Genomic DNA, 17,517 nt, shown 5'->3' with positions numbered 1-17,517 from the left:
TGTTCCCTGCTCCGAGGGGAGTCTGCTTCGCCCTCTCCCTCTGCCCCATCCCTGCTCATACTCTCTCTCTAAAGAGATAAATAGATAAATCTAAAAAAAGAAAGAAAGAAAAAGAAAGAGATGTCCAGAATAGGCAAATCCATAGAGACAGAAACAGAGGAGCGGTTCCTGGTACTTGGTGGGGGGTGGGGGGTGGGGGGGAGTGACTGCTCATACATCGGGTTTCTTTTTGGAGTGATGAGAATATTCTATATTGAGAGAATGTGATGGTTGCACAGCTCTGTGAATATACTAAAAACCACTGATTGTAAATGGGTGAATTTTATGGGATGGGAATTATATTTCAATAAAGCCGTTATTAAAACAAAAACAGGAACACCTCGTGGCTCAGTCGATTAAGTGTCTGCCCTTGGCTCAGGTCATGATCCCAGGGTCCTGGATTCGAGTCCCACATTGGCTCCCCTCATTGGACTCTTTGCTCAGCAGTGATCCTGCTTCTCCCTCTCCCTCTGCCTGCTGGTCCCCCTGCTTGTGCGCACACTATCTGACAAATAAATACATGAGATCTTAAAACAAAACAAAGAACTGTTGCATAACTTAGTAAATTTACTAATGATCATTGAAACATACAGTTAAAATGCTACATTTTATTGCATATAACTTATACCTCAGTAAACCTCTTAAAAACCATGAACAAAACGTCACTAACCAGTATGTATTCAACCAGCCATGTATGTAAGTTGTAAAGCACCAATACACGCGTGGGAAGATGCGGGCCCAATGAGGACGGCGAGGTGGGTGGAAGGGGCTGGGGTTGGGAAGGGTTAGGGGCGCTGTGACAGCTTCACGCGAACCTTGTAATTACTTCTTAATAAAATCACATGTGAAGCACATATGGTAAATGCGAAGACTTAAGAGGCCCGCAGGCGGCTACATAGTCTTGATCATGTTATCCTCTACATTTTCCCCAGGTTTGGAATTTTTCATAGTTTAAAAAACACTTTAAGGTTCTTCATTTGGGCACCAAGAAGGATGGGCTGGAGGCCAGAGGCCATGTGGCTTTTAGTGACGTCTTTTAGGGAAGAGCCAAAGACAGAAAGGCTGTCCCATGGGTGTGGAGTGAGAGGTGACGCTGCCGAAGCAGACAGGTGCCGGAGAGCCCTGGGGACACAGAAGGGCTGGGGCGTGGTGCCCAGTCAGATGACAGGGCTCCGGCACTCACAGGGCATAACCAGGGGTGCTGTCGCACAGACAGGAAATACGAGGCAAGGAGGTCAGTTTCGTCCTGCTTCAAGCACTTGACTGACACCCAAACGGAGTCATTGCCCAGGCACGTAATGAGCCGAACAATCAGGGAATATTCCATTGGGCTCTGCCCTACTCCTTATGGAGAAGAGACAATGCCCACGGATGGGGAGGCAGTACGGTGCCCCCTTGAAAGGACATTCTGCATACCCGTCTCTCCATTTACGTGAAGGATTCAGACAAAAGAGCGTTCAAGTACATGTTCATGAATATACTCTTCACGGTTATGAAGTCACTGAAGTCAATGAATAGATTCTTCATTAACATATTTATACAAACTGACAAATATATTCTTCAGTGCGTTCTGGAATAGATTAGTGAATGAGAAAATGTTGAGTCATGACAGTACTCTCGCAGTCTCCCCTTGTCTCCGGCCCCCAGGTGGCACTGCTGACGCTCCTCTCCATCCCTCCGTTAGTCAAGGACCTCTCGCTCTCCCACTCATACAGCTGCAGAGGCAAATGGACCACTCTAGAAAATGCCCTTCCAGGGGTGCTCGGGTGGCACAGTCAGTTAAGCATCCAGTTCTTGGCTTTGGCTCAGCTCGTGATCTCAGAGTCATCAGATCAAGCCGTACAAGGTCCCGCACCAGGCTCGGTGCTCAGCACAGAGTCAGCTGTAGTTTCTCTCCTTCTCCCCCTACCCCTCCCCTCCACGTGCTTGCTCTCTCTCTCTGAAATAAATAAATAAGTCTTTTTTAAAAAGAGAGAGAAAACACTCTTACAAAGACAAAATGACAACCAGCCAACAAAAATGCCCTCCAATCTTCCCAAACTGTGAAACCTTCCCTCGCCAACACGGAATGTCCTAAAGCTTATCACTGTTGAAGAAGCGTATCGTTCTCGATCATTCCTGAAGACTGGTCTTCAGTGCACTGAGCTTGAAGCTAGTGGCTTGCAACTTGAAGAAGTCTGAGATGGAGAAAGTGATGTAGGAGGGATCAAGCCCTATGGGCAGGGTGGGGGTGATGCGGTAGGGACAGAATCGGTCCTCCGGAGCAAACGTGCAGTCACACGCATGCCTACAGGAGGGAAGCAGAGGGAGCTTCTACACACAGAGGAGAGGCCCACAGGAAGACAGAACAGAGAGAGATGTGAAGATCGGAGTAATGTGACCACAATCTAAGGAGCCCGGCAGCCACCAGAAGCTGATGCAAGAACGTTCATGGCGGCTTTATTCATCACAGCCCCAGCCTGGGGGGCTCAGTCAGTTGGGCGACCGCCTTTGGCTCAGGTCGTGATTCCGGCCTCCCAGGATCAAGTCCCACATCGGGCTCCCAGCTCCACCAGGGGTCTGCTTCTCCCCCTGCCTTGCTCCCCTCTCATGCTTTCTCTGTCTTTCTCAAATAAATAAATAAAATATTAAAAAAGAAAAAGCTCCAACCAGCAGCAGGTGAATGTGTAAACTAACTGTGGTGCATCCATACAAGGGAACAGTGCTAAGCAAGAAAGAGGTAACTACTCCTCCATGCAACTCTGATGAATTTCAAAACTCTTACACCAGTGCAAGAAAACAGACAGGGGTATACACTGTATGATTCCAATTACACGAAATACCCAGAAGAGCCAAGTGCAGAAAGACAGAAAGCACATTGGTGGTGACTGGGGGTTGGGGCAAAGTGGATGGGGAACGATGGGGTCTCTCTTCAGAGTGATGACAATGTGCTGGAACCAAATAGAGGCGGTGCTTGCACAGTACTGTGAATGTACAAAATGCCACAGAATTGTCCACTTGAAGATGGAGGAGTTTGTTTTGTGAAAGTCTTCTCAATTCAGAAATAAAAAAGCAAGCCCTCTTGAAAGCAAATTCAGCTGTGCGAAGTGTCATAGGACTTTTCAGCTTGAAATCTCACCTTGTGACACACCAGAGGAGACATGACAATTACAGGGGTCTGAGCGGTGCCCACACCAGTGTGTCTACAAGGTGACACTTCAGTGACTTCAACACATACGGCATGACCGCATCTAGCTCACAAAGAAGTTTTTTAAAAAGATTTGAAGGACGGGGCGCTTGGGTGGCTCAGTGGGTTAAGCCTCTGCCTTTGGCTCAGGTTGTGATCTCAGGGTCCTGGGATCGAGCCCCGAATCAGGCTCTCTGCTCAGCAGGGAGCCTGCTTCCCCCTTTCTCTCTGCCTACCGCTTGACCTACTTGTGATCTCTGTCTGTCAAATAAATAAATAAAATCTTTTAAAAAAAGATTTGAAGGAGATGTATGTTTTAAAAATGGCATTGAGGGGTGCCTGGGTGGCTCAGTGGGTTAAGCCGCTGCCTTCGGCTCAGGTCATGATCTCAGGGTCCTGGGATCGAGTCCCGCATCGGGCTCTCTGCTTAGCAGGGAGCCTGCTTCCCCCTCTCTCTCTCTGCCTGCCTCTCCATCTACTTGTGATTTCTCTCTGTCAAATAAATAAATAAAAATCTTTAAAATAAAAATGGCATTGAATTCCTGCACCCCCTTCACCTAGATCAGGAAGCCATGTGGCTGGGACATGTTGACATGCACTCAGGCTTGTGCCTCTCCAAAACTCCATTTCCCCATTGGTAAAGTGGGTGACTGAATGGTACAGGGAACAGGGGTACTTGCTCCCTGCTGTCACTGCTGTTATGTGAAGTCGTCTCCCACCCATTCTCTCCCTGTCTCCTGGTAAATCTGAGTCACACAGACCTGCTTCATCACTTCTCATGTATATTAATCAAGGTAGGCTGATTGCTGTAGCCAACAAGCTACTTCACACTCCTGTCACAGTCCAGTGGCAGTGGGGGCAGCTGTTCCAGAAGTGCAAGCTTGTAGAATTCATTGGGAATCCGGGAGTGGTAGGTGACCCTGCTGCCCCTCACTGCTGCTGGATTCTGATTTGCTAAGGGGTTAAGAGCTTCCAAGAACAAAGCAGTCCTGTTGGCCAAGGCAGGATGGAAACTTACGGGGATTTGTGTAACTGCCACTGAGCTCTAGTCTTGCTTTGTATAAAGCTTGGAAATGAATGGTATTTTGGCAAAGGGGCATTAAGAGTCTCAACATTTAAGATTTGGTTGCCGTGTCCTACAAAAATCACATCCAAAAGAGATCTATAATTCTGATTCGTTATCTTATTTGACAGCGGGTTGCCCCGTAATACTTGTTTAAAGATTTATTTATTATTAGAGAGAGATAGAGCATGAGCAGGAGGATCAGAGGGAGAGGGAGAGAGACTCTCAAACCAGCTCCTTGCTGATCACTGAGCCCATCGCGGGGCTCCATCCCACGACCCCAAGATCATGACATGACCAGAAACCAAGAGTCAGACGCTTAACCGATGGTGCCACCCACCCAAGCGCACAACCCCTGTCATATTTTGTAGTTGTCCTTTCTAGATTTGTCAAGCACTGTTAACGCAGGTAACGTTTTCCTGAGAAAACATTAGAGGACCGATTCCCAAGTTTCTTTCCGTGCACCACCCCCCCAACACACACACACAGAAGTACTAAGGGACCGTGAAGTTCTTACTATACTGAGAATCTTGGTTTGTAAGTGAATCCCTCCCTCCACGGCCAGGCTGTTGGGAGGGTTAGAGCGAGCACAAGCAGCCCATGCCACAGACTATGGACGTCAGGGGAGACTGTGGTGCCACTGAAGGCTGGCAGGACCCTCCAAGAGGTCCAGGTAGGCATGGGATGGGTCCTTTGAGAGACCGAGTATGCCTTTTTCTTCCTATTTGTGGGACCTAGTCTGGTCTTAGATGAAAATGAAGTTGACCCACCACACAGTGGAGAGAAAGCATTCCCCAGAAGACAAACATTTTCAGAATAAATATCCTATATGGGATCTTTGGCCCCAACTCAGCTACGAGCACAGGTGAAGGGACCGGGACTGGTGGGGCACCTGCTTCCCCTGCTCTATTATAGCAGGCGCCAGACCGCTCCCTGAAGGGCAGCGGGCATCTGCTGTGCCCCCACCGCGCCATGGCGGAGCCCCCAGCTTCTGGGACCACCGAGCAGGACCCTGAGCTGGAACCACGCTGGCAGCAGATGATGCAAGCCCGAGTGCAACAGCGGGCCGGGATGAGCCCTCCCCACTGTGGGGGCATCCCACTGCCCAGAGAAATACTCACTGGCTTCGCCCCCCTTCCCCTCCCGTGACCCTCCAAGTTCACATCCTCGCTGCCCTTCACTTTCCTGCACACAGTCCTGGGAGGAGCGCTGTTCCCAGAGCTGGGGCAGCAGAGGGGAGGATCTCCCGCTCACCTGCATTTCTCTTCCCGAAGGGACACTAGAGACGCCTGCAGGTCCGTCCCATGCTTCTCCTTCAGGCTCTGATAGGACACCTGGAGGCTGAGGTGGAGCTCCCTGGCTGCCTTCAGGTCTTCCTTCATCTTCTGCAACAACAAGTTGCGCCGCTGGGCCACACACTTTGTCTTGGAGGGCTTCCCTGGCTGCGAGGCTTGGAAGTGACTCTCCAGGGGCGCGTGTCTGACAACGTCAGACAGTTTGGTGGACAGGCCGTCTGGCCTGTTCGGCTTGGGAGGCTCAGAAAACGGGGTCTTCTCGCTGGGCTGCTTGCACTCGTCCAGGCTGCTCTTTGCCTTCAGCGCGAAGCCCCTGGGCCTGCGGCCTTCCTGCAGCTCCTGCAGCTGCTGGTGGCAATGGCGGAGCCTTCGCTCGATCTGGGCAATGGTGGCAGAGGCGCGCTGGTTCACCCTCTCGAAGGCCTGCCGGATGTGGGGGGCCTGGTGCCGGCCGGCTTTGGACACCAGCTTGAGGTAGCCCATGGTGTTTTCATCCCGGCTGGCCTTCTCCACTCTCAGCTGCTCGGAGAGGTAGAGAATGCGGTGCCTGACACTGTCCTGTAAGTTCCGGGCCAGCTCCCCAGTTGGGAGACTGCAATGGCCGCTGGGGCCATCCTTGGCGGATGACAGGGACCTGCACGAGGGAATGCTGGAGGCAATGTTGGAGGGGACGTTGGAGGGAATGGTGGCACTTGAGCTCTTGCTGTCTTCCGCCTGCATTGGGAAACAAGAAATCATTAACAGGTACTTCTTTGAGCTACAAATAGTAGGACAGGACATGGAATTGCCTCATGCTAAAAATACTTAGGCGTAAGCACAGATACTCACATATGCAGGATTTGTGCATTCAAGATGGGCCCAGCACAGATGAGGAGGTCAAGTTCAACTTCCAGGCACCTCTCCCCTTCTCTTCAGCACCTGACTTTTTTTTCTTAGATGTCACAACCTTCAGATCAAGAGTCGCATACTCCTCCAACTGACCCAACACCCGACTTTTTGCTCTATGAGTGTACCTCACTAGAACCCCCAGAATCTTCCTTGGCTAGAATCTTCCATGGCTAAAATCTTCCCTCCATATTTGTCCTATCTGTTCTTGGACTTCCTTTCTTCCAAGAAATACCAACTGTATTGGTATAAATCTCATTTTGTAAAGAACTATTCTGGTAAAGTATGGAATAAGCTTGCTCCCATCAACCCATACGGTTTCTTATATTGCTATTGCCAGGCAGATAGAAGAGGTAGGTAAGGAGATTTGCATTCTGACAGGCTCTTTTCTTCATTCAGTCATTCATTCAACACGTGATTCCCGAGCACCCACAACATGGTACAGAAGCCAGAAATGTTCCTTGCTCGTATAGAGCTGGTGGTGAAGTGTGAAAATGTCTATTGTGATGCCTATGAATGAGTCTCTTGCATGGACAAGTTAATAAACCACTCAGAGGGTCAGTTATCTCATCTCTAAAATAAAAACGCTTATAGCAGCATAGCTGGAACACAATGGACCAGGGAAGAATGAATGGTGATGAGCCAGGAAATGTAGGTGAAGTCAGAACGGGTGAAGGGGCGCCTGGCTGGCTCAGTCAGTGGAACGTATAACTCCTGATCTTGGGCTTGGGAGTTCAAGCCCCACATTGGGGGTAGAGATTATTTTAAAGTAAAATCTTTTATTTTTCTGCCAATGCTTGTAAACATTTACTAAAAAATAACTGTCTTTGTAAAGATTTTTATTTATTTATTTGAAAGAAAGAAAGCCAGTGAGAGGAGGAGCAGAGGGAGAAGCTCTCCCCACTGACGAGGGAGTCTGACACGGGGCTCAATCCCAGGACCCTGATATCGTGACCTGAGCTGGAGGCAGACACCCAACTGACTGAGCCACCCAGGCACCCCCGAAAAATAACCATTAAAAAAAAAAAACTAGCAGGAAGTGGTATTGTTTTATATTTTTAAAAAAATCTTTTTAAAAAGCCTCTGTTCTGTTTCTACTTTTTTAAAAAAGATTTTATTTATTTGACAGAGAGAGAGATCACAAGTAGGCAGAAAGGCAGGCGGGGGTGGGGGTGGGGAAGCAGGCTCCCTGCTGAGCAGAGAGCCCAATGCGGGGCTCAAACCCAGAATCCTGAGATTGTGACCTGAGCCAAAGGCAGAGGCTTAACGCACTGAATCACCCAGGTGCCCCTGTTTCTATTTTTTAACTGTAAAAGCCTTCATAAACATTTTCAATCTGCAAAGGATTTCCTGGTGGTAAATCATGGGTGATTATATGATAATACATAGCTTGGTTCTGTCTATTTTATTGTATGCAAATTACACCTTGATTAAAAAAATGTCATACCATTATGCATCTAGTAGACTGGCAAAATTTAGACTAATAATAATAAATGTTGGCAAGGATATGGAACAACGGGACCTCTAAATCACTCCAGGTGGGACAGTAATTGGTACAAGTACTTTGGAAAAGCACTAGTAAATTGTAACATTGAAGACATGCATACCAAATGGCCCAGAAATTGCATTAATAGGTATAGCCTTGAGAAACAGGTAGACTAATTTCCCCAATAACCAAAGACTAGAAACAACCCATCTGCCCATCAATAGTGAAATGTGAAAGTGAACTGTAAAATGCTCAACAATATACTACTATACAACAATGAAAATGAACTACAGCCTTGAAAACATGAACGAACAAGCATGATGTGTTGAACAAAAAAAGCTAAACACAAAAAAATCCTTACTCTCTATGGTTTCATTCACACAAAGTTCAAAAGCAGGCAAAACAAAATGATGTTGTTTAGGGACAGTAGACAACAAAACTATAAAGAAAAGTGTGAACATGGATAGCATAAACCTCAGTATAGTGACTCCCACTAAACTGGGAGAAAGGGAATTGATTGAAAGAGACATGTGGAGGCCAAGGTGCTTGACCCTAGTAATAGATACAAGCAAATTCACCTTATCATTATTTCCTAAAATGTATGTTAATGTTTTCTGTGCCTTTATGTACATATGCCAAATCTCACATTTTTAAAAGTTTTTAAATAGTTGGGACACCTGGGTGGCTCAGTGGGTTAAGCGTCTGCCTTCCACTCAGGTCTTGTTCCCAGGATCTTAAGATCGAGCCCCACACTGGGCTCCCTACTCAGCTGGAACCCTGCTTCTCCCTCCCCCACTATCCCTGCTTGTGTTCTCTCTCCATATATATATCAAATAAAAAAATAAATAAACTAAATTTTAAAAATAAAAGTTTTTAATGGTCAACAGATGGATGTATAGTGCATTAGAAATAGCTGAGGAGAGAATTAGAAAAATGCAAAACAGGGACACCTGGGTGCCTCAGGCAGTTAAGCAGCCAATTCTTGATTTTGGGTCCAGTCATGACCTCAGGTTTGAGAGATCAAGCCCTGTGTCAGGCTTTGCATTCAGCATGGAGTCTGCTTGAGGTCCTCTCTCTCCCTCCCTCTCTGCCTGTCCCCCTGCATGCTCTCTCTCTGAAAGAAATAGATAAAATCTAAAAAAAGAAAGTATCCAGAATGTAACACAGAGGGGACAAAGAAATAGAAAATTTGAAAAACAGAAGATATGGAAGATAGAATGAGAAAATCTAACAAAATGAGAGAATGGCAAGATTTTAAGAGATAATCAGGGGCACCTGGGTGACTCAGCAGGTTAAGCATCTGCCTTCAGCTCAGGTCATGATCTCAGGGTCCTGGGATCAAGCCCTATATCGGGCTCTCTGCTCAGCGGGGAACCTGCTTCCCCCTCTCTCTCTGCCTGCCTCTCTGCCTACTTGCCATCTCTGTCTGTCAGATAAAAAAATAAAATCTTTAAAAAAATAAAAAGAGAGATAATCACAAAGAACTTTCCAGGACTGATGAAATACAGAACTCCACAAATTCAGGAAGCCAAATAAACCCCAAACAGGAAAACAGAAGTAAACCCACACCTAGACACACGACTTTAAAAACAGCCAGATTTGGGGCGCCTGGGTGGCTCAGTGGGTTAAGCCTCTGCCTTCGGCTCAGGTCATGATCTTAGGGTCCTGGGATTGAGTCACGCATCGGGCTTTCTGCTCGGCGGGGAGCCTGCTTCCTCCTCTCTCTCTCTCTCTCTTTCTCTCTGCCCGCCTCTCTGCCTACTTGTGCTCTCTCTGTCAAAAAAATAAATAAAATCTTTAATAAATAAATAAATAAATAAAAACAGCCAGATTTTAAAACCTGATTACCTTTAAAACCATGACCTTCAGACTGAAAGCTGACTTCTCAGCCGGCATCAATGAAATCCAGAAAAGAGTTGAGTAATATCTTCAATATGCTGAGAGAATAGCTGTCAGAGAGAAAAAAATAGGTCATATTCAAATAATCAGAAGTCATTGTCTTCAGACTTTTCAGCAAAGCACTGAGGAACAAGAAAACAAGTAATGCCTCTGAATTTGCAGGGCGGGGGATGATTTTCCAACCTATAATTCTACACCCAAACTGCCTACTGTGAGATTAGACTCAAGACATGAAATAACTGAAATCCTTTACTTCACCCGCATTCTTTCTCTGGAAGCTATTAGAGAAGGAGCACCACCAAAACAAGAGAGGGACCTAAGAACAAGGTAGGGATGTGATCTATAATACAGGTCAAAAGGATAATGGAATGGTGGAAGGGATGCCCAGGCTGGCAGCTGGACGGCAAGTCAAAAAGCTCCAGGAAAGGGGCACCTGGGTGGCTCAGTCGGTTAAGCATTTAATTCTTGGTTTCAGCTCAGGTTATGATCTCGGGGTCCTGGTATCGAGCCCCGCGTCCAGCTCCACACTCAGCACGGAATCTGCTTGTCCTGCTCCTTCTACTCCTCCTCCCCACCTCTGTCTCATAAATAAGGAAAATCTTTTTTTAAAAAAGCTCCAGGAGAGGGGCGCCTGGGTGTCTCAGTGGGTTAAAGCCTCTGCCCTCAGCTCAGGTCATGGTCCCAGGGTCCTGGGATCGAGCCCCACATCAGGCTCTCTGCTTGGCAGGGAGCCTGCTTCCTCCTCTCTCTCTGCCTGCCTCTCTGCTTACTTGTGATCTCTATCTGTCAAATAAATAAATAAAATCTTAAAAAATAAAAAAAAAATTTTTAAAGGACTCCAGGAGAGAGCACTCCAAGGAAATGAAGTGCATGGAATGCTGGGCATCTTTGGCCAGCTAGAGAGAAGACATAAAGAGCTGTAGGAATTGCTAGTCAATGAGAAGTAGTAGAAAAAAAGCAATGTGGTGGGAGGGGACAAGTATTAAGTCTAAGGTAAACAAAACATTGGGAGAGAAAAAAAAAAGTCATCAAAGTGATGGCTCAATTACAACTAGCATTTCCATGGACTTGATAATGTGAACACCAATGATCTAACCTAGATTACCTGTACACCATAATGGAAGGATTTGGAAGGGGGGTGTGGGAGAGAGATATATTATCATCATCTTCTTTTTTTAAAAGATTTTGTTTATTTATTTTGATAGGGACACAGCAAGAAAGGGAATACAAGCAGAGGGAGTGGGAGAGGGAGAAGCAGGCTCCCCACTGAGCAGGGAGCCCCGATGCGGGGCTTGATCCCAGGACCCTTAACAACTGAACCACCCAGGCACCCCAGGATTGACATTTTTTGCAATAAACTTCGTAGAACCATTTAACTCTTCAAGCTGAAGGTTAGACAACCATGGCTTTATTTTGTACAGGTGTAAGTTAAGAATGGTTTTTACATTTTTATTTTTTATAAAGTTTTAAAAAAGATTTATTTATCTTTATAGAGAAAGAGATAGCGCTCCTGATTGAGCACAAGCACAGGCAAGCAGGCAGTGGGGGAGGAGCAGAGGGAGAAAGATAATCTTAAACCAACTCCGCACAGAGCTCAGAGCCCCACTCAGGCATCCCAGTGCCCTGAGACCACAACCCAGGATGAAATCAAGAGTCAGCCGCTCAACCAACTGAGTCACCCAAGCACACCAATTTTTACATTTTTAAATTGTTGGCAAAAATCAGAAGAGTATTTTGTGACATGTGAAAATTATAGGAGATTCAAATTTCAGTGACCATAAACGAAGTGTGATTGGCACACAGCTAAACTTGTTCATTTATGTGTTGTCTGTGGCTGCTTTTGTGCCACAAAACTGCACAAAGGAGACCACACAGCCTCAAAGACTTACTATGTGGCCATTTATAGAAAAAGCCGGTTGAGCCCTGATTTAAACTATGTTCATATAGGGGCACCTGGGTGGCTCAGTTGGTTAAGTGTCTGCCTTCAGCTCAGGTCATGATCCTCCTGGAGTCAAGTCCCACATCTGGCTCCTTGCTCAGCCAGGAGCCTGCTTTCCCCTTTCCCTCTGCCTGTCTTTCCCCCTGCTTTCTGCACTCTTTTTCTCCCTCAGTCAAAGAAATAAATAAAAGCTTTTTTTAAAAAAAATGAAGTAGGGGACACCTGGCTGGCTCAGTCTGTACAGCTCACAACTCTTGATCTCAGGGTTGTAAGTTCAATACACACATTGGGTGTAGTAATTTCTTACAAATAAAATCTTTAAAAAAATAAAATATAGGGCACCTGGGAGCCTCAGTGGGTTAAGCCTCTGCCTTCAGCTCAGGTCATGATCCCAGTATCCTGGGATCAAGTCCCGCATTGGGCTTCCAGCTCGGCGGGGAGCCTGCTTCCCTCTCTCTCTCTGCCTGCCTCTCTGCCTACTTGTGATCTCTGTCTGTCAAATAAGTGAATAAAATCTTTAAAAAAATAAAATATAAAGGAAGTAGGAAATAGAGAAAATTAAAGTTCGTTAAAGACTGGCTCTATTGGGGCATCTGGGTGGCTCAGTGGGTTAAAGACTCTGCCTTCAGCTCAGGTCATGATCCCAGGGTCCTGGGATTGAGCCCCGCATCGGGCTCTCTGCTCTGCAGGGAGCCTGCTTTCTCCTGTCTCTCTGCCTGCCTCTCTGCCTACTTGTGATCTCTGTCTGTCAAATAAATAAACAAATAACAAATCTTAAAAAAAATAAAATAAAAACTAAAGACTGGTTTTACTGTGGAGTTTAGATATAGATAGAGGTATCATTAAGTACTCAGAATTGAGAGAATACATTGGTGGAAAATTAACCACTGGGGAAAAAAGCCACGTACAAAATATCCAAATAACCAAAAAGAGAAAAACAATTGCACTCTATTAATCCCAAAAAAGGAAGGAAAGGAGGCACAGAAAGAAACAAGATATTAGGGCAAATAAAAAATATAAAATAGGATGCCAATTAGATGTGATTATCAATGACTCTGTACCATGGTCTTGAAGAAAACACTTAATACCATAAATATGTCAGTCTCTACACATCAACCTATAAATTCAGTGAAATCCCAATTAAAAACCCAATAGAAGTGTCTTATGAATCTTTAAATTAACTGCTTCCAAAATTAATTTGAAAGAGAAAATGTAAAATAATAGCTAAGACATTTTTGAAAAAGAATAATAAATATAGTGTTGGGACAATTGGCTATTTAAAAAAAATAAGTTATGTTGAGCACCTGTATATGCTGAAAGGAGACCACACGGTCTCAAAGACTTACTATGTGGCCATTTATAGAAAAAGCTGGTTGAGCCCTGATTTAAATAAAGAACAAAGCATAAAAATGAAACAACAAAAACATTAGAAAAACATAATAATGCTTTTACAATCTTTTCATGAAGAGGACATTTCTAAACAAGACCGAAACCAAAGATTCATAAATAAAAAGATTTATATGTTTTACTTCATTAAAACAAGCTTTCTGGGGCGCCTGGGTGGCTCAGTGGGTTAAGCCGCTGCCTTCGGCTCAGGTCATGATTTCAGGGTCCTGGGATCGAGTCCCGCATCGGGCTCTCTGCTCAGCAGGGAGCCTGCTTCCCTCTCTCTCTCTCTCTGCCTGCCTCTCCGACTACTTGTGATTTCTCTCTGTCAAATAAATAAATAAAATCTTAAAAAAAAAAAAAACAAGCTTTCAGGGGCTCCTGGGTGGCTCAGTCAGCTAAACATTGGCCTTGGGCTCAAACCACAATCCCAGGGTCCTCAGATCGAGCCCCTTGGCAGGCTTCTCTTTCTGCCTGCTCTTCCCCCTTTTTGTCTATCTGTCAAATAAAATCTTTTTTAAAGAATAAGGTTTCTCTTAATATTTTTAAAAAAATTTTTAACTTATTTTTGTGTGTGTGAGAAAGAGAGCGCCCACGAGTGCACACGAGGGCAGGGGACAGAGGGAAAGAGGGAAAGGAAGAAGCCAGACTCTGGCTCGATCCCAGAATCCTGGGATCATAACCTGAACCCAAGGCAGATGCCTAATCAACTAAGCCACCCAGGCCCCCGTCGCTTAAGTTTTTAAAAAAGCCACAGGTTGAAGGGAGCGTGGGTGGCTCAGTCAGTTAAGCGTCTTCTTTCAGTTTGGGTCATAATTTTGGGGTCCTGGGATCAGCCCTGCGTGGGGCTCTGTGATCAGCAGGAGTTTGCTTGTCCCTCTTCCTTGCCCCTCCCCCCACCGCCATCTTTCTCTCCTCTCAAATAAATAAATAAAGTATTTTTAAGTTAAAAATAAATAAGAAATAAAAATCAACAGTTTGGGAGAAAAGATTTGCAATTATCTCTCATAGAGAACAGGCTAGTCAACACAGTATATAGAAAATTCCTACAAATTAGAAAGCTACAACAATCCAATATGAAAACAGTAAAGGATAGTAATAGACACTTCAGGAACGAGAAACTACTGATGGCAATAAACACAGCAAAAATGTGCGACTGCAAAGATATCGGGCAAACAGGAATCAAGGCAGTAACTGAATACTGTTTTCTCATCCAGAGAATGCCACACGTTAAAAAAGACTAATGACAGCCGGTGTTGATGAGGATGCGGGAAAATGAGCACTCACATATGCTGCAGTAGGGGCACACATGGCTTTCGTGGAGCGATTAGGCAATATCAAATGAAATTTTCAGTGCATGTGCCCTTTACACAAGCAAGACCGCGGGAGCGTATCCGCATTCACTGGCACTTAAGGGCTCTCAGTAGCTCGGCAGTTTTGAATTAAGATGCTCCCCAGTATCTGAACTTGGGATATAGTGTTGAGGGGGTGGTGTCATTCACTGGGGGGAGTCATTCAAGTTCTTTTAAGATTGTCTCAAAGTCAGAAGGACCAGCTCTCCAAGACTACATTGGGACGTTGAGGAGATGGGGCTCCCAGAAGTCAAGTTGCCTCAGGAAAGCAGCAGGGTAGCTGGCGTTGGGCTAACGCCACCTCAAGGATCACAAGGAGCTTGCAGCTTGTCGTACAGAAGGTTCTAGAAAGAGAAAAAGAGGTAGCGGAAATAGACAATGCTGTTTCAGAACAGCATGCCTCATCACCTGAGAAGCCTAACTGGGGCAAGGCTGGTTTGGAGGGTGGGGGTCGGGGGCCAACAAAAGGTAAAATTCTAGGGTGGCTTATTCTTTAAAAAATATTGTGATAAAATGCGTAAAACAGGACTTCACTTATTGTAACACTTTAAAGTGCGTGAAAAAGTCCTCTTTTTCACCATGAGCGGAACGACCACAACATATAGTTCCAGAATAGTTTTACCACTCAAAAGTAGACCCTGGACCACCCTCCCTCCACACACACACCGCAGAGGCAGTCCTCTTTGAATTGACAGCACAAAGAAATATAAAAAGAAATTAAATTATTTCGATCAATGTCCCACAGGCAAAAGGTTAGTGTTCAAAATCCACCTCGCGGAGGAAGCGTCGAAGCACCTCGCGGAGGGAGCGTCGAAGCACCTCGCGGAGGGAGCGTCGAAGCACCTCGCGGAGGGAGCGTCGAAGCACCTCTCCTGGGCCTCTCGCAGCACCGTGCGGAGGGAGCTGTGCGCAGAGGGAGCTGTGCGCGGAGGGAGCTGTGCGCGGAGGGAGCTGTGCGCGGAGGGATCTTCACAGCACCGCACGAGGGAGCCGCACTACACTCCGCAGGAGCTATAAGGCGCAGCCTCACACAGCCAGCGTCATTCGCTCGTCAGACACCGACCGCGGCAGTAGAGATGGCGGATGCCAAGCCGAGCACCGCGACGGCCGCCGAGGAAGCCAAGCCTGACGCGAAGACTGTGCAGGTGCTGCGGGACATGGCCAATCGCCTGCGCATCCACTCCATCAGGGCCACGTGCACTTCGAGCTCTGGGTAAGGTTTCCTCATCCCAATTCCTCGTGGCTTCAAGCGGCCAGTCTGGTGGGGACAGGAAACCTGAGGTGAAGGGAGCCCTGGGGGGCTGGGCGGGCTCAGTCGTAGAAGCCCCGTTTAGGACCGTGGGGTGCCGAGGCCGCGCCGCCATGGCGAGGGTGGCGGCCCCGACTCTCAGGGCCTCCGGCATGTAGCAGGGAGGAGCCCAGAACACGGCGTGGCCTAGCGGGGATGAGTCCCGGGGAGCGCGGGCGGGCTGGCGCTGGCCGGGGGAGCGGGTGGGGGGTCGTCCTCGATGCCGTTCCGATGCCGCCTGGGGGCCGTAACATAAGCAAGGGAGGGGCGAGGGAGAATTGGCGAAAGCGAGGCTTTTCGGTCAGCTGGCATTTTGTGAGGACTTCGGCGTCGGTGTGTTTCACGGATGTTGGCTTTGTGCGGGGTGCTTGTGTGGCTGTAGTTCAGGGCCGTGCTGGCCTCAGAGGGAGTCGGATGTCCTCTCGGCTTTGTTTGGAAGCGTCTGAGGAGGATTGATGTTAATTCCCTAGCTATTTGGTAGGATTCGATGGCGAAGCCATCAGGTCGAGAGTTTTCCTTCGGCAGAGGCGTTTTTGACTACATAATCGATATCTTTATTAGTTATGGGTTTATTTGGAATTTATTTTTAGGGTCTCTGACTGACTCAGTGGGTAGAGCATTTGATTCTTGATCCTCAGGGTGGTGAGTTAGAGCCCATATTGGGCACGGACAGTATTTTACAAAAATTTCTATTTCTTCTTTGTTCCACCTTACTGAATTCTGTTTCTAGAAACTTCTTAGTTTTTTTACATATCTCTGAAGGTTTTTTGAAAAGATTTTGAGAGTGCGCGGCGCCCGATAGGGGGAGGGGAAGAGGGAGAAGCACGAGGCCAGGAAGGCGGAGAAGCACGAATGCAGGAGGCGGGAAAGCCGAAGAAGCACGAAAGCAGGAGAAGGGGAGGGCGGAGAAGCACGAGTGCACGAAGTGGAAAGGGCAGGCGGAAAAGCACGAGTGCGAGAGGCGGGAAGGGGCAGGCGGAAAAGCACGAGTGCGAGAGGCGGGAAGGGCGGAGAAACACGAGTGCAGGAGGCGGGAAGGGCGGAGAAACACGAGTGCGAGAGGCGGGAAGGGCGGAGAAACACGAGTGCACGAAGGGGAAGGGGCAGGCGGAGAAACACGAGTGCAGGAGGCAGGAAGGGCGGAGAAACACGAGTGCGAGAGGCGGGAAGGGCGGAGAAACCCGAGTACACGAAGTGGAAGGGGCAGGCGGAGAAACACGAGTGCAGGAGGCGGGAAGGGCGGAGAAACACGAGTGCACGAAGGGGAAGGGGCAGGCGGAGAAGAACGAGTACAGGAGGCGGGAAAGGCCAAGAAGCACGAAGGCAGGGGGAGGGGAGAGAAGCACGAGTGCAGGAGGCAGGAAGGGCGGAGAAACACGAGTGCACGAAGGGGAAGGGGCAGGCGGAGAAACACGAGTGCAGGAGGCAGGAAGGGCGGAGAAGCACGAGTGCGAGAGGCGGGAAGGGCGGAGAAACACGAGTGCACGAAGTGGAAGGGGCAGGCGGAGAAACACGAGTGCAGGAGGCAGGAAGAGCGGAGAAACACGAGTGCACGAAGGGGAAGGGGCAGGCGGAGAAACACGAGTGCAGGAGGCAGGAAGGGCGGAGAAACACGAGTGCACGAAGGGGAAGGGGCAGGCGGAAAAGCACGAGTGCGAGAGGCGGGAAGGGCGGAGAAACACGAGTACACGAAGGGGAAGGGGCAGGCGGAGAAACACG

At 47.5% G+C, this 17,517-nt stretch overlaps 2 protein-coding genes across 4 annotated transcripts in view; one reads left to right on the top strand and one right to left on the bottom strand.

Annotated features, from left to right (window-relative positions):
* The window catches only part of TEX28 (testis expressed 28), a 35,149-nt gene that overhangs the window by 1,611 nt on the left and 16,021 nt on the right, over positions 1 to 17,517 (bottom strand). For both annotated transcript variants that reach the window (XM_082715884.1, XM_082715885.1), the window contains exons 2-3: positions 9,783 to 9,883; positions 5,523 to 6,277 (exon numbers count right to left, since the gene is read on the bottom strand). In XM_082715884.1, coding sequence (XP_082572010.1) covers positions 5,523 to 6,277; positions 9,783 to 9,830 — 803 coding nt within the window. In that variant the 5' untranslated portion in view covers positions 9,831 to 9,883. The remainder of the gene's footprint in view (positions 1 to 5,522; positions 6,278 to 9,782; positions 9,884 to 17,517) is intronic.
* The window catches only part of TKTL1 (transketolase like 1), a 26,724-nt gene continuing 24,721 nt past the window's right edge, over positions 15,515 to 17,517 (top strand). For both annotated transcript variants that reach the window (XM_082715880.1, XM_082715882.1), the window contains exon 1: positions 15,515 to 15,723. In XM_082715880.1, coding sequence (XP_082572006.1) covers positions 15,587 to 15,723 — 137 coding nt within the window. In that variant the 5' untranslated portion in view covers positions 15,515 to 15,586. The remainder of the gene's footprint in view (positions 15,724 to 17,517) is intronic.

The sequence above is a fragment of the Mustela nivalis genome (assembly GCF_964662115.1).
Source record: "Mustela nivalis genome assembly, chromosome: X".
Classification (NCBI taxonomy): domain Eukaryota; kingdom Metazoa; phylum Chordata; class Mammalia; order Carnivora; family Mustelidae; genus Mustela; species Mustela nivalis.
Note: the sequence above shows the minus strand (reverse complement) of the source record. Positions and strands in the feature narration are given on the sequence as shown.